The sequence below is a fragment of the Prionailurus bengalensis genome, chromosome F2, assembly GCF_016509475.1.
Source record: "Prionailurus bengalensis isolate Pbe53 chromosome F2, Fcat_Pben_1.1_paternal_pri, whole genome shotgun sequence".
In the NCBI taxonomy this organism is placed as follows: Eukaryota; Metazoa; Chordata; class Mammalia; order Carnivora; family Felidae; genus Prionailurus; species Prionailurus bengalensis.
Window position 1 is genome coordinate 66,487,984 of NC_057353.1, and position 20,223 is coordinate 66,508,206.

Consider the following 20,223-nt stretch of genomic DNA (forward strand, 5'->3'; position numbering starts at 1 on the left):
CTCAGACTGGCTCTCACCACAAAGTTGGAGGTACTGTCTCTGGCAGCTCCCAGTCTACCAGAGAGGGAGGAAACTTGCTGGCCTTGGTCTCAACTTTAAAAACCCCCCAAAAGGGCTCTGGTTGGCTCAGCTGAGTCAGGCCCCACCCCTGAGCCAATCATCTGACCAGTGAGGGGTGGGCTAGAAGCATTTCTCAGAAGTGTGTGTCATACTGCATTTGAGGAGCTTGGAGGTGGTGGGGGACAGGGATAGGGACAGCGCTGGATAGACATGGATATCCATGTCTACAGTCTTACCGTACCCTTCCCCAACCTCACTCAGTGCTTTATTGTTTTTTAAGTGCTGTCAACATCTTTGTTTACCAACACTCCTTTTAATGTGCAAATAAACCCTTTTTCCAAGGAGATAAAACAGAATCTTGTTATAATAGTTCCCAGAGTTTTGTTTTTTTTTTTAATGTTTTTGTTTTATTTTTGAGACAGAGAGAGACAGAGCATGAACGGGGGAGGGACAGAGAGAGAGAGGGAGACACAGAATCGGAAGCAGGCTCCAGGCTCTGAGCCATCAGCCCAGAGCCCGACGCGGGGCTCGAACTGAACTCACGGACAGCGAGATCGTGACCTGAGCTGAAGTCGGACGCTTAACCGACTGAACCACCCAGGCGCCCCAGTTCCCAGAGTTTTTTAACCCAAGCTAGCAATAAATTATTTTCTGGTGCATGCAATAGGTCTTTTGGAAGAATTCAGAACCACACCAATGGTTCTGAACCATTAACTAACTCTATTAGTTAACTTTATGCTGCAGTTAACAGCCTGGCCGATCCCAGATGAGTGAGCAGTAAATGTTTATTGTTGCATGCCACCGAGTTTTGGTGGTTGCTTTCTCACAGCATCTCACAGTTTTGGTGGTTGCAGCTACAGATAACTAACTTAATAGGATTGCACTTCTGGCCCCTTGTGTTTGGATGGAGCCACAGTTCTGGTAGTGAGTTGAGAGTAAAGGTTATAGTGACATTTCTGGGCTAGAGCATTCAATTGGTGGTATGAGACCCTCTAGAACTCTCTTTCCACCCTCTGGACAGCAACCTAAACTTTTGTAATGGTGGCTACTCCATCGGCCTAGCTCCCTTAGAGACAATATGAGCTAAACACACCACTGAGTTGTTTTAAGCCACTGACTTTTGGAGTGGCTAGCTACTGTGGCATAACTTAATCTAACCTAACTGAGTGAGGTGAGAAAGGGTATTTGAAGAACTTTGCTAAAGGTTATCTATTGCTTTCTACTTGGTGCTCTTTGAGAAATTGCAATAAATATTTGAATTGTATTTTCAGTTGTTCTTGGTTATCATCCTGATAACCTGATTTGCTTGCTCACTCCTTGAATGGCTTAGGTTTGGGCATATTAGAGAACTGGTTGCCAAGAAATTGGGAAAGAGAATAGCTGCCCCTCACCTTCTAAATATCTTGGGATTTTTCCCAAACAGAAAAGGTTTTCAGATGTTGAGCATTCCAAATGTCCACTAAATTCCCTCTAGCAAGGCAGATGAAGTGAGGGCGCCTGGGTGGCTTGGTTGAGTGTCCAACTCTTGATCTCAGCTCAGGTCATGATCCCACAGTTTCTTGGGTTTGAGCCCCACATCAGACTCTGTGCTTATCATGCTCAGAGCCTCCTTGGAATCTTCCCCTTGTCTCTGCCCCTCCCCTGCTCACGCTGTCTCTGTCTCTCTCCAAATAAATATCTAAACTTAAAAAAAAAAAAGTAGACACAATGGAAGTTCTTCTCTTTCTAGATTATATATTATCACAGCAAAAAAGAAGGCTCCCTTCAACAATGGAAGTGGGATAGGCAAGAGGACAAGAGGAAGGACTTTGTAAAGCAAAACCCCAAAATCCCTTGGACATGCACAACTTTCCATTCCTTTGAGAATGTAGTTGAAATACATACAAAGAAGAAAACAGGAGGAAACCTTTGTGACCTTCAGTTAGGTAAAGATTTCTTAGATATCACACCAAAAACTCCAAAACACTGTTGGGTTGATCTTGAACACTAACATCATCTACTCATTGAAAGACATTGTTAAGAGAATGAAAAAACAAGCCACAAACTGGGAGAAAATATATGCAGAGTGCATGTATGATAAACGGCTTGTATCCACAATATGTAAAGAACTCTCAAAACTCAATAAAAAAAAAAGACCAGTTAAACAATGGATAAAATATTTGAACATATACTTCACCAAAGATATATGCAGAAGGCAAATAATCACAAGAAAAGATGCTGGACATATCATTTGTCATTCCAGAAAGGGAAATTGAAATCACCAGGAGGGTACCACAATACTCCTAGTATGGCTGTAATCACAAAGACTCATCATAGATGTGGAACACCTGGAACTATCCTACATTGTTGGTGGGGATGTAAAATGGCACAACTACTCTGAAAACATTTGATGCTTTCTTAAAAAGTTAAGCCTACACCTACCATATGGCCCAGTCATTCCACTTCTAAGAATTTACCCAACAGAACTGAGAACATATGTTTACACAAAGACTTGTACAGGAATGTTCATAACAGCTGTCTTTGTAATAGCCCCAAACTGGAAACATTCCAAATGTTCATCAAAGGTGACTGGATACATTAATTGTGGTATATCAATACCATAGAATATCAATGATAAAAACATACGAACTGTTGATATACCCAACAACATAGTTGATTCTCAAAATAATTATGCTAATTGAAAGAAGCCAGGCCAAAAGAAAAAAAAAAGGAGTACATAGTTTAGGACCTATTTACATCAATTTCTAGAAAATATTAACTAAGATACAGAAAGCAGATTAGTGGTTGCCTGTAGGCAAGGTGGGTGGGGATAAAAAAAAATTGAATTCCAAACAGGCAAGGGGAAACTTTGGAGGGGGGTGATGGCTATGTTCATTATCTTGATTATGATGATGGTTTCATAGGAGTCTATTTATGTCAAATCATAAAATTATACAACTTAAATATGTACAGTTTATTAAATGTCAATTACACCTCAATTTAGCTGAAAAATATATGTATAGAATGCATCAGTCATTGACTGAGTAATGATTCAGGAAGGAACTACCAAATGGTCTACCAACTTGGGTTATAAACATTGGGAAATTACAGTAAGTAGAAGGTTGGCAGCTATGGGTGCATGTTTCTTCAGTTGCCAGCCTGACCTTCAGATTTGGCTCAACTAAATCCAAAGACAAGTGCAAAGTGGGAGTCCAGAAGATCTGTAATATAGAAACCTCTTTGTCACACACCTGAAATTGAGTAGGATGGTCGCATGGGCTGTGACAGCCGATATGAGCTTGACTGCAGACAGGTTAAACCAAAGTAGTTCAGGAAATCATTCAGCACATTTGTCTCTGCTACTGATAAAAATGTTGCTTGGTTACCTGCATGGGATAGAAAAAAACCTTTATTTCAAATTAAGCACCCATAAGTTTAGCACCCTAAGTTTCCTGAATAATAATGCAAACATTCATACACATAACTTATTATCATCTCAAATCCAATAAATAAAAATGAGGAATGTGATTGTCTCTTCTGCAAAAGGTTATTAAAAGTTGTATGGTCTTAGGGCATGTGGGTGGCTCAGTCGCTTAAGCATCCCACTTCAGCTCAGGTCATGATCTCATGGTTTGTGAGTTCAAGCCCTGGGTCAGGCTCTGTGCTGACAGCTCAGAGCCTGGAGCCTGCTTTGGATTCTGTGTCTCTGTCTCTGTCTGCCCCTCCCCAACTCATGCTGTGTGTGTGTGTGTGTGTGTGTGTGTATCAAAAATAAATAAACATTAACAAAAAAAATTTTTTTCAGTTGTGTGGTCTCTCAGAGCCACCCCTTGGTAACAACACAAAAAGTTTTAAAATCTGCATTGGAAAATTTTTGTGAGAGTTTTGCTTTTCTGGTAAAGTTTGAGCTTTTCAAATATGATGGTCATATAATTTTGTAAAAATTAATTTTTCTGTTGTAGAAGAACATGGGGACCAAGAATGAAAAGACTAAAAATCTAATCCTGGCTCTCCTATGAACTCAATTTCCTTGTCTGCAAAACAGAGATACAAGAAGCACCTACCTGTAGTAGGTTTGAACAGTGGGCCCCCAAAATACATATCCATGACCTAATCCCCAGAAAATGTGAATGTTACCTTATTTGGGAAAACAGTCTCTGTAGGTAAAATTAAGGATCTTGGAATGAGGAAATCATCCTGGATTATCTGGGTGGGCCCTAAATCCAATGACAGGTGTTCTTATAAGAGAAAAGCAAGAGAGATTGGAGACTGAGGGGAAAAAGATAAGGCAATGTGAAAATGGAGGCAGAGAATCGAGGGATGAAATGGAACGATGTGGTCCCAAGTCAAGGAAACCAGTAGCTGGAAAAGGCAGGGAATGGAATCTTCCCTGGATCCGCTGGATTGAGCGCTCTGCCTACACCTTGATTTCTGACTGTGGCCTCCAGAACCATAAGAGTACCTTTTTTTTAAATTTTTTAACCAATTTGTGGTAATTTATTACTGCAGCCTCAGAAGACCAATACATTAACTCACAGAGCACAAAAAAATGGGAATAGTACTACCAGCATTGTAGGTTTGCTATGAGGATTAAATGAGCACTAAGAAGAATGCTTGATACCTCACAGGCAGATAGAAGTGCTGAGTTTTTTTTTTTTTTTAATGTTTATTTATTTTTGAGACAGAGAGAGACAGAGCATTAATGAGGGAGGGTCAGAGAGAGAGGGAGACACAGAATCTGAAGCAGGCTCCAGTCTCTGAGCTGTCAGCACAGAGCCCGACGCGGGGCTCGAACTCACGGACTGTGAGATCATGACCTGAGCGGAAGTCGGTCTCTTAACCGACTGAGCCACCCAGGCGCCCCAGAAATGCTGAGTTTTTACAAAAAAGAACTCTGGCGTCAATGCAGCTGATTGTTGATGACATCGCTTTTCTGGTCCGTGACTGGTAGGCTAGATTCCATGATACTGGTGCACCTTGTTAGATTACGGAATTGAAAAACTAATCACGACGATGGTGAAAAGGCCAAGAACGTACACTATAGAGGTTCTTTTCAAAGGAACACTCTATAAGAAAAACACTTCAAGTCTCAATGTATTTGGATCCTTCTCTTTAGTTGTCTCTACACCCCTTAATCCCTAAACGCAGTGTAGAAAGGAATGTACAGACCACAGGAGAAAACCATTTTTATTGCTCCCATCGGGAGCGTAAAACCCCACGGCGCCCTCGGAGTGCAGAGTTCTCAAGCAGATCGCTGATACCCCGGTTCCACACGCAGAAAACTACAATTCCCAGAAGGCTTTGGGCCCCGGGGCTGGTGGGGTGAACCTCTAAAAGGGGTGGAATCTAAGAGAAGGTCGTTGGCCGGTTCCATCGTCCAGAGCGGCAGGGGTCGCTTGGGCGGAGTTGGGAGGAAACGCGCCTCCATATTGGCTGGGAATAAAAAGGGCGGCGTTGAGCGCTCGGTTGGTCGGGTGGCGGGGATCCGGGACGCCAGGGCCCGAGCTCAAATTTCCCGGGCCGGGAGCGCGAGGCCTGCTGGGAAGGCGCCGGGTCGGTGGTGTATCGGGCGGGCGGCGGCGGCCGCGGGGGGCTTCGCCATGCAGAGCACAGACCTGGGCAACAAGGAGAGCGGCAAGTTGTGGCACCGCAAGCCCTCCCCGGCCGCTCGGGACGGGTAAAGGCGATGGGCTGCGGAGGGGCCTGGAGGCCGCGAGGGGCGGGTCCGCGTCCTTGGAGAGGCGTTGGAGGAGCTGTTGGGGATGGTCTTCGGAAGGGGTGTATGGCGCCGGGTAGAAGGGCGGGTTCTGCCTCTGACCCTGCCCCAGATCCCTGGCCTGGGTGATCTGTTGAAAGGCTGGTAGCTTGAGTCTCGCTGTGCCCCGGAAGCCGAGGTCTCGTCAGAGATCTCTTCCCGGTCCTGGGGGCGGGGGTCTGGACAGGATTAGCGTGGGGCAGGAGGCAGGTGGCTGGTGATGTGGGCGAGCCTTTGTGCCAGGACTCTGCCTAATTACCATAATAGCCCTGTAGTATTCCCGGCGCCCAGTAGATGCTCAGTAAATATTTGTTAACTATTGCAGTTGGAAAAGAACTCACGAGGAATGATGCAGGGGAAGGGGAACAGTGCACTTCGACCCCTTCCAAGTGCCCCAAGTTACCTATCTTGTATCATTGTATGTATTCAGACAGGCATGCATCCATCAGCTATTTGTTGAGCACCAACTCTCTCCCAAGCTTGGAAGCTCTGGGGGACGGCATGGGAACAAAACAAACTTCCGGTTTTCTGGAGCTTACACGTTAGTGCGTACGGCAGGGATGACAGGGGGTTACAAACTACCAGTGCAAGGTGGCCTCCTAGTACGGCCAGCCCTGCTGCTGGGTTATTGTTTGTTTTTTAATAGACTTTCATTTTCTTAGGACAGTTTTAGGTTCACAGCCAAATTGAGAGGAAGGGACAGATTTCCCATATACCCTCTGCACTCACACATGCATAGTCCTCCCCCATTATCCATATCCCCCATCAGAGACATATATAATATATGTTGCCGTGGATGAACCTAGGTTGACACATCATTATCACCCAAAGGCCACAGTTTATGCTAGGATTCACTCCTGGCGTTGTATTTCTGTGGGTTTGGGCAACTGTACAAGGACCTGTCTCTACCATTATAGAATCACAGAGAGTATTTTCACTGCCCTAAAAATCCTCTGCTCTGCCTGTTTTTCCCTCCCTCCTCAGCTTTTCTTTTCATTTTGGTCCCAGATACTTAAACTGTTTGAGTCTTAGCCACTCCGGTGTGACTTTAATGGAAACCTTTGCCCCAAGTGGTGCCATCTTGGTTCCAATGGTGGCACACAGATTGATCTTCTTGCTTTTAATTTCCCAGAATTTCATAGCCTTTACTGCATCACTTGGATTCATGTTTCTTGTTCTAGTAACTTTGCTGTCGACCCTTTGGTTGCTCCTCAACAAATCAACAGACTTTAAGTGCCAGCTATGTTTGCTCAAAGCCTGGTGCTGGACGTCCCACTGGCTGCTTGTTTGGTTTCCAATTGCTGTCAGCCTCCTAGCAATGCTATATCAACTCTGAATAAAAATTGGATAAAAATTTTTGTTTAGAGTAGGGATTCTTCAGCAGGGATTTTCATTTCCAAACTTGGAGTTTGTATAAATACTCCCCTTCTTCTGATATTTTCTAAATGGTCTGAAAGTTATTGCCAGCCCACAGTAATTCTATTTCTTGCTGTTAAAAAAATATCTGGATATACATGCAAGATTCAAAAACAGAAAAGAAACAAGTTTTATGCAAATGTTATTTGCTGCTTCCATGAAAATGTAGCTTTTTTTTTGTTCATTAAAGCTCATTGTTATCACGTGGAGTCAGATGGACTTTAGTTGAAGTAAATGTCCATTTACTAACTCTGTGACCTTGGGCAGGTTAATCACTAAGACTTTAAGTGAAGCTAATAATGCCTACCAGACAGGGTTGTCTTAGCATGTTATAAAGACCTTAAAATAGTATCTCAAGCATCTTGGTGTTTGGTAAATATTTGATTTTTTAATTATTTTTAAGGACTGAGAACCTGTCAGGCAACCTATGAGCAACTGAAAGGCAGTTGTTCCAAAATAAATGCTTGAGTTATATGAAAAACCAAAAGGGCAGAATGTTGCTATTAATTATGATTATGTCTAGGTGGTAGGGTTATAATCAGATTTATTTATTTATTAGTGTTTTTCTTTACCTTATTTTGAACAATGATCCTGGAATTTTGTGATCCCAACCCATAATAAAATGTTACAGAAAAAAGAGTGGAGGGAAAAGTCGTTGGCTCTGTCTGATTTTAATTGCTGGGGAACATTTTGATGTTATTACACATTTATTCTCCCCCTCTCCCCTTTGGGGATGTCAAAGGAAAACCAAATCTGGACAGTAGTTAAAGTGGTAAAAACAGATTTTATTCAGGAACCATTGCAATAGAAGAGAGGAGACCTCAGTATAGAAATGGTCTCAGCTCTGAATACAGCCTGGGCAAGTGAGAATGTACAGCCAAGGAGCAGGGTGGGAGTCAGTGGGTAGAAAATTACTAAGATGAAACATCTAGGATAATGGGTTTCTGCCTAAACCAGCCTCTAAGGAGATTCTTGATGAAGATAGGCCAGGGTGATCAGATTGATCAGTTATCAAGGATGATCAGGTTTTGAGGGTCAGGGGTTATTTTATTTTATTTTAAGAGAGAATGTAAGCAGGGAAGGGGCAGAGAGAGGGGGAGAGAGAATCCCAAGCATGCTCTGCACTGTCAGCACAGAGCCTGATGAGCTCAAATCCATGAACCACAAGATTGTGACCTGGGCTGAAATCCAGTCAGTCAGACGCCCAACTACTGAACCACCCAAGCACCCCAAAGGGTCAGGGGTTCTAATTTTTATTTTTTTTTTTACATTTTATTTATTTTTGACAGAGTACAAGTGGGAGAGGGGCAGAGAGAGAGAGGGAGACACAGAATGTAAAGCAGGCTCCAGGCTCTGAGCTGTCAGCACAGAGCCCAACACAGGGCTCGAACTCAACAAACCGTGAGATCATGACCTGAGCTGAAGTCGGCCGCTTAACCGACTGAGCCGCCCAGGTGCCCCTAAAAAAAAAATTTTTTTTTTCAACGTTTATTTTTGGGACAGAGAGAGACAGAGCATGAATGGGGGAGGGGCAGAGAGAGAGGGAGACACAGAATCGGAAACAGGCTCCAGGCTCTGAGCCATCAGCCCAGAGCCTGACGCGGGGCTCGAACTCACGGACTGCAAGATCGTGACCTGGCTGAAGTTGGACGCTTAACCGACTGCGCCACCCAGGCGCCCCTAAAAAAATTTTTTTAATTTAACATTTATTCATTTTTGAGAGGCAGAGAGACAGAGCACAAGCAGGGGAAGGGGAGAGGGAGAGGGAGACACAAAATCTGAAGCAGGCTCCAGGCTGTGAGCTGTCAGCACAGAGTTTGAACCCGTGAACCGTGAGATCATGACCTGAACCGCAGTCGAACGCTGAACTGACTGAGCCACCCAAGCGCCCCTGAAATTTTTTTACTTCTAAACCAAAAGCTCCATGAGGGCAGGGCCCATGTCCATCAACTACTTTTAGGTCCCGGCTTGTTCAATGTCTGACACATAGTGAGTTTCCAAGTACTTGATGAATATATGAACAGCAGCCATTTTGATAACAAATAACTTTCTGAACTGCTTTTAGAAATCACGGTCGGATTGCTTCTAGGAGAGCAGCGGGAGAAGAGGGAAGAGCGGGTAGGCAGGAAACTTCAAAGTCAGTGAAGTATATTCTAAAACCCGTATTTTTCATAGTAACAAGTAATGCTTGACATAGAATTAAATGTCTGTTTGTTTTTGACAGAATTATAGTGAACATCATTCACAGCTCTTCTGATTACCTTCCCAAAGTCTTGCGATTTTTGAACGTGGCTTTTGATAGCTCAGGTGATTGCTTAATTGCCGGGGACCATCAAGGAAATATCTATGTTTTTGACTTGTATGGAAACAGGTGAGCAGATACTTTTGATATATACTTTATTTAATAAGTTATTCACTGCCAGTTTTAGTACCTGCTATTAATTATTCATTCAGCAAGATTCATTAAGTTCTGACTGTATTTCAGGTAACTTGTAAAACACTGTCACAAGTGCTGACAGGAGAAAGTGGGAAGGCATGGGAAATATGTTTAGATTTTTTTTAGAGAATTAAAGTTCCGGTTGGAACAGTATCTCTAGTAGCATGTTTTCCCTTAAGTTTAAAAATTTACTGTTGCTAACTTATCAACATCTGGTACTTTATCGGGCAATTTAGAAAGAACTTTACTTTGTACGTTATTGTCACAGTTTACCCATGTAGCAGTTTTAAAGAATTGTTCCTCACTCTTCTGCCTCCTCTTCCTTTGCTGAACAATTTAGTACAGAAGCAGTTAGGTGGGATTGATCGAGGGAGTCATCCCTGCAAGGGGGGTAGGTGGGAGGGAGACCTGTCTGCCTGGCCAGAGTCAGAAGGTACCTGCATGGGGGTTGGGGCAATCACGGGCAAGGCAGAGGGCTTTGACGGAGTGAGTAAATAGGTTGAGGATAACGGGGCCAGGTTTCTAACAATCGGAAAGGGTAGTTACAAATATGGAAAAGTAGAAAACTAGAATGAACGCCGTGGCACTGGATTGATATTGAATGTATCTGTCCGTACTGCTGGTTTTGAATATATAGACATAGAAATAAATAGAAATGTATATGAGAGAGTGAAGGAATTTTCTTTTTTTGAGGGGAGGGATGTGTGTGAGGGAGGGGCATAGAGAGGAGAGAGAATCCCAAGCAGGCTCCATGCTGTCAGCACAGAACCCGACCTGGCACTTGAGCTCACAAACTGTGAGATTGTGACCAGAGATGAAAGCAAGAATTGGACGCTTAACTGACTGAGCCACCCAGGCACCCCTGAATTATTATTATTTCTTTAATATGTTTTTTGAGAGATGGGAGAGGGGCCTATAGAGTGAGCGAGAGAGAGAATTCATGCTGAGCATGGAGCCGGATGAGGGGCTTGATCCCAGGACCATGAGATCATGACCTGAGCCAAAATCAAGAGTCAGATGCTTAACTGACTGAGCCACTCAGCACCCCAAGAGTGAATGGATTATAGCTCTTTCCTAGCTTTGCCTGCTCATAGGACCTGGGAGCAACAACACCCTGGTGGCAATGAATGTACCCAGTGCCCATTTGTTTTCTAAATATCACATTCTGCTCAAAGTAATTGGATCCTTGCAGAAATGGCCAGTTTCAGGATGGAGGCAGGGAAAGTACAAGGCGAGCCTGGAACGTTATGTAGCCAGAAAGAAGGAATTATTTAAAGAAAAAGTATCAAAAGGATATAAATGTCAGCTTAAAAGAGCTCCTTCTTTCCATATTGGAGACACTTTGAGTATCAAAATAAAAAATGATAGTAATGGGTCATAACCCATTGAGTAAAATAGAAATCTATAAATTCATGCTGTAATCAATAAACCGTTTCATGAGAAGGGATATTCACATAGTCACAAAGCACCTCCCCACAAAATGCTTACTAATTATAGAGGAGAAAAAGATTAATTTTACACTGAAGAAGTCTAGCAAACACCACACTAGTATCAAATGATTAAAGTCAATGAGTGGAGGGACCAATCACTGATGGGGCTCGGGGAAAACAACAGTCTCACTTCTATGGTATTCCTGCCAAAGAAGTGTAACCTGCATCTAATCAGTGGAGTCAGACAAAGCTAAATTAAGGGAGTGGGTAACAAGATGGCCTACAATCTTCCCAAGGGTCAAGGTCATGAAAGTTGTAGAAAGACCAGAAGATTGTTCCAGTCTGGGAGAGACTAGAGACATGACAAGTAAAGGCGTGAATCTGGACTGATCCTTTTGCCGTTAAGGACATTACTGGGGACAACTGGCAAAATTGAATGGGGTCTGAGGATTGGGTGGTGGTAACATATAAATGTAATTTTCGTACAGTTGTATTGTGATTATATGGGAGAATTTCCTTCTTTGTAGGAAACATGATCATGGTAACTTACTCTCAAATCGTTCAGGAAAGGAAGAGGTCTTATATAATTAATTTATCTGTGATTTATTAGGTAGAAATCTGTTAATCATTGTTTCTGCTCTTTACCAAAAAAGTAACAGTCACAATTCTCTCACCCTTTACTCTTGCCTAACCTACCTACCCTGCCAATCCTCAATCTTAAATCAATACAACTGTCTCTTCTTTGCTCCCACTGTTAAAGAAAACAAAAATAACTGTTGATTGATGCCGTTACAGAATAATGGACTTCAACGTTAATGATGCTTTCATTTCATTTGCTCATCAATAGTTATTACTTCTCCCACTCTCCTCCAGCGTTCCAAACCTTTGCCTGCTTCCTTGTCTCCTTGTGTTTGACCCCACTCTGACTTAACTACGTGGCCTCCTACTCATTAGAAAACAGACACTTTTAAGCTTCCTTTCCTCCTCCCCAGAGCAGCCTCAGATATATAACCATCCGTATCTCTTTGTCAGTTTATTCATAAAAATAAGTGATCCTAACTTCTTCCAGTGCTAATCTTGATCTTCTATAGCCGCCCCTGAGACTTTGCACCATGAGTGTTCCTCTCTTTTATTTTGTTCACTGCCCCTTTTCTCTCCGTCTGTAAAGCAGAGAGGTTAAGTGGCAGAACTGAGGCTTGAAATTGGGCTTGTCTGATTCTAACACCCACTACGTGGGTTTCCCTCAGAAATCTTACTTGCCTAATCTACTGGTCTCTTTTCAATTTTCATCCTACTATGTACTTTTTTTTTTTAAGACTTTATTTTTAAGTAATTTCTACACCCAGCATGGGGCTCAAACTCATGACCCTGAAATCAAGAGTCACCAGCCAGGCGCCCCTCTCATCTTACTAAATACTCATTTTCCCCTCCTCCCTGGAATTTTTTCTTTTGCTTCAAGGTACAGCTCTTTCCTGATTTTTCTACTCATCTGATCATTTTTCCCCTGGTTTTGCTGACTCTTCTGCCAGTGCCTACCCCTTAATTGTGCTGCTCAGGCATCTGTCCTTGGGCTGCTCCCTTCCATGGTCCCCATATTCTCATTCATAATCTCATCAGCAGCAAGCCTAAGCTTTCAGCTGCTGTGCAAATACTGTTAACCCAGATCTGCTTCTACTACCTGCTGGATGTCTTCTATATTAGGCTGTCGCGTGCAGGAGCCACGAGCTTCATCGAGCCCTGGAGCCCTTGAAAGTTGGCTACTCCGGGGGCAGTTGGGTGGCTCGGTCAGTTAAGCGTCCGACTCTTGATTTAGGCTCAATTCACGATCTCACGGTTCGTGAGATCGAGCCCTGTGTCAGGCTCTGCGCGGACATCAGGGAGCCTGCTTGTAATTCTCTCTCCCCCTCTCTTTCTCTGCCCCTCACCCCTGCCTCTCTCTCAAAATAACTAAATAAACATTAAAAAGATAAAAGAAAATTGGCCAGTTCAAATTGAGATGTGGTGTTAGTATGAAAGAAATAACGTAAAATATCTCAATAATTTTTATTGATTAAATGTTGAAATGATAATTATATATTAATTAAATAAAATATGTTATGAAGATTAACTTTACCTTTTTCCACCTTTTTCACTGTGGCTCCTAGAACATTCTAAGTTACACCTAAATGGCCTGCATTACATTTCTTGGACAGCACAGCTCCAAATGTTTTGCAAAGGCCTTAAACTCGACATATTTAAAACCAGGCCTATTTCCTAGCCCCAGACTTGTCCCTCTTTTGCCCAATCTTGAAAACTTGATTTTTTTAGTAAATTAAACTCTAGCTATGTGCCAAGTACTCTGCTAAGCACTTAGCATATGTTATTTCATTCAATCACCATATTCTCTCACTTAATCATCACAACAAGCTTATGAGATCTCTTTTCTCACCCTCATTTTGCACGTGAGGAATTCCTGATTCCTCCCTCTTCACCTCATGTTTGCTGCATCACCAAGCCTCTCTCCCGCTTAACTCCTGACACTTGTCCTGTTTGTCCTTTCCATTTATACCCGTAACTCTGATTGAGATGCTCTGTAGTGGCTTCCTTCTTTTTTGTTTTATTTTATTCTATTGTAAAGTTTATTTCTTTATTTGGAGAGAGAGAGTATGCAAGAGGGGCAGAGAGAGGGAAAGACAATCCCGAGCAGGCTGCACACTGTCAGTTGGGGCTTGAACTCATGAACTGTGAGATCACGGTCTGAAACCAAGAGTCCAACGTTCAACCGACTGAACCACCCAGGCACCTCCTTAGTAACTTTCTTCATGGTCTCTTCTTGTCCCTCTATCCATTTGCCATTGCTGCCAGAATCCTCTTCCTAAAAGACATGTCTCGTCATAATTCTGCTATGCTTAAAACCTGGTAAGTAAAATCCAGATTCCTTTACATGCATACAGCACTCTTCATAATCTATTTTTGGCCTACCACAATGGGCATTCATTTTTCTGCATTTCATTTTCTTCATCTCTAAGGACTCCTCCAGCGTAAAATTTATGATTGTTGGAGGAATTTCTGATACTAATGCAGTAATCTCTTAATAGGTTTAATCTTGTTCAGCGAACGGCACAAGCTTGCACAGCTCTGGCCTTTAATCTCCGTAGGAAGTCTGAGTTCCTTGTGGCGTTAGCTGATTACTCTATTAAATGTTTCGATTCAGGTAAGAAATCCTCCTGTTTATCTTCTGAATATGAGTAGAACTTAGACTGATGCACTGCAAGGAATTTGCCAATCTGTATCATCTGAGGGGGTAGTCCCCACAAGACAGCACTCACTTCAGACATTAGCAACAAGTTTGGGGGTCCCGGGACCACCCTCACGTCAGATCAGCTGGCTACAAATTCAGGGTTCCCCACAGCTACCTTTGGGTTTGATATTCACTAGAATGACTCAACAGAACTCAGGAACACACTCCACTTATGATAATAGTTTAATGCAGCGGAAAGATATAAATTAGAACCAGCCAAAGGTAGGACACGCAGGGTAGAAAGTGGGAGGCTCCCAAAGGAGAAGCTGCGGTTATCCCTAGGGACATAGTCCCCTCCCAGCATCAATATGTGGCCCTCCACACTGAGTATTGCCAAACCAAACATATACCTAAGCTTTGATGTCCAGGACTTTTATTGAGGCTCCGTTACACAGATTTATGACCAATTGGGTTATTGCCCACCTGTTTGAACTCAAATTTCCAGCCTTCCTCCTCTCTCTGGAGGTTGGGCGGATATCACGTGGCTGAACGCCCTAACCTTCTAGTCACTCACATGATTGATCTTTCCCGCGTGGCCAGCCCAGTCTCTGAGGTTCTCTTCTTAGATAAGCCATCAGGTGTTGTCTGAGGGAGCTGCCGTGAATCACAGAGACACCCTATCACTGGGGAAATTTTAGGGGTTTATAGATTGTCTCCCAGGAACCTAGACAAAGGCCATACCTCTCTTTGAAGCCCCAATTCCTTACTATGTAGGTACAAGAATAATAACTTTCTTAATATAACCTATGTGTTTTATACTACATTGTGTATTTTTAGAACATTCTGTAAACTGAACCTCTTATTAAGAGAAAAGATACCTCAACTGTATTGTTTTTTTCTTGATAGAAGGACACCTGGGTGGCTCGGTTAAGTGTCCAACTTGGGCTCAGGTCATGATCTTGCGGTTCGGGAGTTCAAGTTCCGGATCGGGCTCTTTACTGTCAGCACAGAGCCCTCTTTGTATCCTTTGTACTCCCTTATCTCTGCCCCTCCCCAACTCATGCTCTCTCTCTCAAAAATAAATAAACATTAAAGAAGTAAATAAAGTAATTGATAGAATATTTTAAAAGATAGTAATAACAACAGTCATAACAGCGATAATTAACACTTACATAGTGTTTACTCTTTGCCAGGTACTGTTCTATGACTTTATACATGTTAATTTTAATCATCATAAAACCCACAGACATCGATATTGTTAACTCCATTTACAGATGAGGAAGCTGAGGCACAGAAGTAACTTAACCAAGGTCTCTCACGGCTTGTAAGCAGTGGAGCCAGAATTCCTAACCTGGAAGCCTAGCTCCAGGGTCCCTGCTCTTAATCACTACTACACTGTCACTGTGCACGTGCGAAGACAAACCAGTCGTCGTTCAGTGATGCCCAGACACAGTCTGTGTTTGTACAGGAGGGACTTCTCTTTCTAGTCTGTTTTCTCTGCATATGCCTCTTTTCCGTTCTAACAAATATATGATCCTATCTATACTGTCGTGTGGAGTCATTTCCTTTACTTCATTAAAAATATTCATACAGAAGTTTAAAATCAGTACAGAATATTCTACTCTATAGATGTTTGCAGCACCACAATTATTAAACCTGTTACCTGTCAGTGGCCTTTAAACTGTCTCCAATTTTTGGTGTTAAAAAAACACTACTGTCACACACAGAAGTTCTAAAAAACCAAATGTTTATACTCATCTGTGATTGCCTCCCTTGGATTCCACCCATTCTCTTCTTCTCTCTTAGTTCCATCTGTTTACAATCTGTTCTGTCTGTTGAACGCCCCACCCCTACCAATGAAGCCCCTTCTTTAAGATGTTTTCTCCACCTCCCCAGCTACCTCCCTCTTCACTGCTAAATCTTGCTTCTTCACGGCACCCATTGGTGGATTCTGATTTTTGCTTTCCCCACTCCACGCTGTTGAGACTTCTCTAAGGCCATTAGTAACCTCTGATTGTTTAAATGTTTTATTTATTTTGAGAGAGGGGGAGAGTGTGTGCGTGCACGAGTGGGAAAGGGGCAGAAAAAGAGGAAGAGAAAGAATCCCAAGCAGGCTCCACACTCAGCAAAGAGCCTGACATAGGGCTCGATCCCACGACCCTGGGATCATGACCTGAGCCAAAACCAAGAGTTGGACGCTTACCTGACTGAGCCACCCAGGTGCCCCAGTGACCTCTGTTTGTTTAAGCTCTCTTTATACTTTTCACCCTACCCCTCAGTAGCATTTAACACTTTGCTTTACATTAAGACCTTAGTTTTCATACTCTTCTCTCTCTTGGTTTTCCTCCCACCATTCTGACTGCTTCTCAGTAGTCTTTCCTGTGTTCTTTCAGTGGTCCCTAGACTCAGGGAGTGTTTACCCAATTAAAAAGAAAGTAGAGGAACAACAACCCACATGGGTTGTCAACTTTTAATTTTCCCGACATAGGAAAAAACGATAGAACTTCATTTCATAAAACAAGAGATCGTTTTTAACATAAAGAAACTTAGAAGGATAGAATGCTAGATTAAAAGGTAGTACTTTCAGTTTAGCTTTATGAAAAACTCATGTCATTGTCCTGATTTTTCTCATTTCACTGAAGACCAATGAAAACTTGATCATTAACTAATGCCAGACTTCAGACCGGTGTTTGGAAACTACTGCTCTCTCCCCAAGGGTTTCTCTGTTCCTCTGTTCCTCTGTTTTCAGTTTTGACCTACTTTGTGTCTTAATGCTTCCCAGATTTACATCTTGCTTTCTGATTATTCTCCTCAGTTTCATCTTCCTGAAAGAAAAAATTCTGTTCATAACAGTAAAACACGTTCACCACAGCAAACTTGGAAACACAGGAAAATGTAAAAGAGAACATAAAAATCACTTATAATTCTGTGACCCAGTGATAATTGTAATGAAGTTTTCGGTATTTTCTCTGCCGGGCTGTTTTCTGTGCTTCTCTCTCATGCACACACGCACCTCAGGATCCATTTTAAAAATCAAATTCATGATTTCTTCTTCCCACACTGCTAAATCTGTTTCTCCTTATGTGTTTCTTAAATCAGCTAATAGTATCGCCATCTAGTTATATAACTAAACTAGCACCGTTGAAGTCTTAACTCGTCTTTTATTTCAATACATCTAGTTGATCACAAAGCCGTTTGAATTTCTCCTTCATAACTCTTGACTTTATTCCTTTGTCCATTGCCACATTTGTATTTTAGACCTTCCTTATCGCCTCCTTGGATTATTATCGCAAAAGATAAATTAGTTGTCTAGTCTCTTCCTTCTTTCCACCGTATCCCTCATGTATCTTCAGAGTGCTCTCTCTGAAATACACAACAGATATGATACTCTTCTATGTAAAACTATTACAAGAGAAAGCCCAAACTCCCTACCACCACATCTAAAGCTGTTCTTAAACTCTTTTTCATTTGGCCTCATCTCCTCACATGTCCATGACATTCGCGTTACTAACCTGTTCCATTGTGCATTTTATCAACTGGCCAGCTTCCATTGTTGTAGGTGTTAACGATAAATACCTAGCTATCAGTTGAATCAGTCCTTGGATGATACATCGTGTTTTCCCTGTATGACTCTTATTTTTTACCACAGTTACCAAGGAACTAGTTAGCTGGATGAGAGGACACGAATCATCAGTATTTTCGATCTCTGTGCACGCATCAGGGAGATATGCCATCACTACTTCTTCTGATACGGCACAGCTGTGGGACTTGGACACCTTTCAGAGAAAAAGAAAGCTGAATATTCTACAGTCTGTGGGAATACAGAAGGTCAGTGAGTGCGGGGCACATCTTGGTCTGTTGTGCTTCTCTGACTCGTTTCTCGGTTAGCAGGATTTATAGATGATGTGAGAGTAACGATGTACTTTGTCCCACATAGCCGTGTTCTTATAACTCAGCAACAAGTGAAGCAGAGTGGCCCACGCGATGAAAGATGTTGCTTGTGGCTACAATTTCTAACTTACCGGGTTTTTGTTTTTGAAAAAGTTCAAACACGGAGCAGATTTGTAAGAATTTCACAGTGAATACATGTACGAACGCCATGTAGATTCTACTGTTAACGTGTTCCTATACTATCCTGTACTGTACTTTCGTTATTACGTTATTATGTTGTTGTAACACCGTATTAAGGTTCTATCCATCTTTCTGTCCCACTGTTCATTCTTTTCTTGCTTTTCATTTTAAAGTGAATTGCAGACATTAATGTATTTGCCTGTAAATACTTAAGACTGAATTTAATTGACTATGGCTCAGTATCTGTTGATGTGAAACTTACATATAATGAAATGCACAGATGTTTGTATTCATTTGTTAAGTTTTGTCAAATACATATACCTTTGTAACCTGTGCAATCCTATTATTACCATCATCCCAGAAAGTTCCCATATATCCCTTCCCGGGTAAGCACTATTCTAGTGTTTTTTTTACCGTAGATTAGTTTTGTCTGTTCTAAAATTTCAAATAAGGGGCGCCTGGATGACTCAGTTGAGCGTCCGACTCTTGATTTCTGCTCAGGTCATGACCCCCAGGGTTGTGGGATCAAGCCCTGCCATCAGTCTCCATGCTGAGCGTGGAGCCTGCTTGAGATTCTCTCTGTCTCCCTCTGTTCCTCTCCCCTGCTCATGCTCTCTCTCTCTCTCTAAAAAATAATAAAATAAAATTTCAAATAAATACAACCAGTCACTGTTGGTATGTATGAAGCTTTTCTTCTTCAGCATGATTTTGAGATTCACCCATGTTGTTGTATGTACTAGCAGTTCATTCCTGTTTATGTATTTATTTATTTATTTTTAGTGTATTTATTTATTTGGGGAGAGAGGGCAGAGCACATGCAGGACAGGTGCAGAGAGAGGGAGAGAGAGAATTTCCAAGCAGGCTCTAAGCTGTCAGCTCAGAGCCCAATGTGGGGCTCAATCCCACGAACCGTGAGATCATGACTTGAGCTGAAATCAAGAGTTGGACGCTCAACCGACTGAGCCACCCAGGTGCCCCATTCCTTTTTATTGTTGATCAGTATTCCTTTCTATGCATAAATCACTTTTTAAAAGAATATCCAATTCTTTGCTTTTATGGCTTAATTTTTTTCCTCCCATTTGATTAGCTAAATACTATTTTCAAGATTGTCTGAGTCTCCTATGTGATTGCTTTAGGTTATATTATATGTACAATATTGCTTTTACTTTCTTGGTCATTAACATGAACAGCTAGCAGGGCATGTCAACCAGAAATTTATTTTATAGTCTCCCTGGACATGTCAGAGTTCTTTAGATTGCCTTTAATAATTAAAAAAAGATAAAAGTTGTAGCCAGCTTATTCATCAGGGATTTAGGCCAAATATCTTAGTGGGTCTTTTCTTGTTTAATTGCTTTAGTGCTTAACTTGAATTTTAAATTCTAAAGAAGAGTGCCTTGGAATTGAACCCACAATGGAAACAGTTATGAAACAATGACACAAAACCCATCTGTTCTTTTTACCATGAAATTAAAACTAGTAGATGCTGGATAGTTGCCAATTCTAACCTTGCATTGTCATTTAGATATTTTAGTTTAACAGATAGGACTCCAAAAGTTAGTGATAGGAGAATAAGATTTAGAAAACATACGTATAATATGCAGTATGCATGTAAGTATTGTTCTAAAATAATAGTCTATATGTTACCTGCAAACGTTTTCTCAAAGGACCAGATAGTAAATATTTTTGATTCTGCAGACCAAGAGCAAAATTGAAGATATTATGTATATATTTACATGACTGTCTACAGTGAAATAATTTTCAAAAGGTAAAAAAGAAACATTCTTAGGTCCAAAACAAGAACCGAAGGAGGGCCTGATTGTTGCCACTCCTGGCTTATTCTGTTGAAAACAGGAAG

The 20,223-nt window shown here is 41.9% G+C and overlaps 1 protein-coding gene across 4 annotated transcripts in view; it reads left to right on the plus strand.

The window, feature by feature from the left end:
* The first annotated feature begins 5,441 nt into the window (after window positions 1-5,441).
* TBC1D31 (TBC1 domain family member 31) overlaps window positions 5,442-20,223 on the plus strand; it is a 77,219-nt gene continuing 62,437 nt past the window's right edge. Inside the window, exons 1-4 of one of the 4 annotated variants that reach the window (XM_043601685.1) lie at window positions 5,442-5,716; window positions 9,435-9,581; window positions 14,155-14,270; window positions 17,947-18,125. In XM_043601685.1, coding sequence (XP_043457620.1) covers window positions 5,640-5,716; window positions 9,435-9,581; window positions 14,155-14,270; window positions 17,947-18,125 — 519 coding nt within the window. In that variant the 5' untranslated portion in view covers window positions 5,442-5,639. Of the gene's footprint in view, window positions 5,717-9,434; window positions 9,582-14,154; window positions 14,271-17,946; window positions 18,126-20,223 lie in introns of those variants that run through there. The other 3 variants (XM_043601686.1, XM_043601687.1, XM_043601688.1) reach the window with 3 other exon arrangements.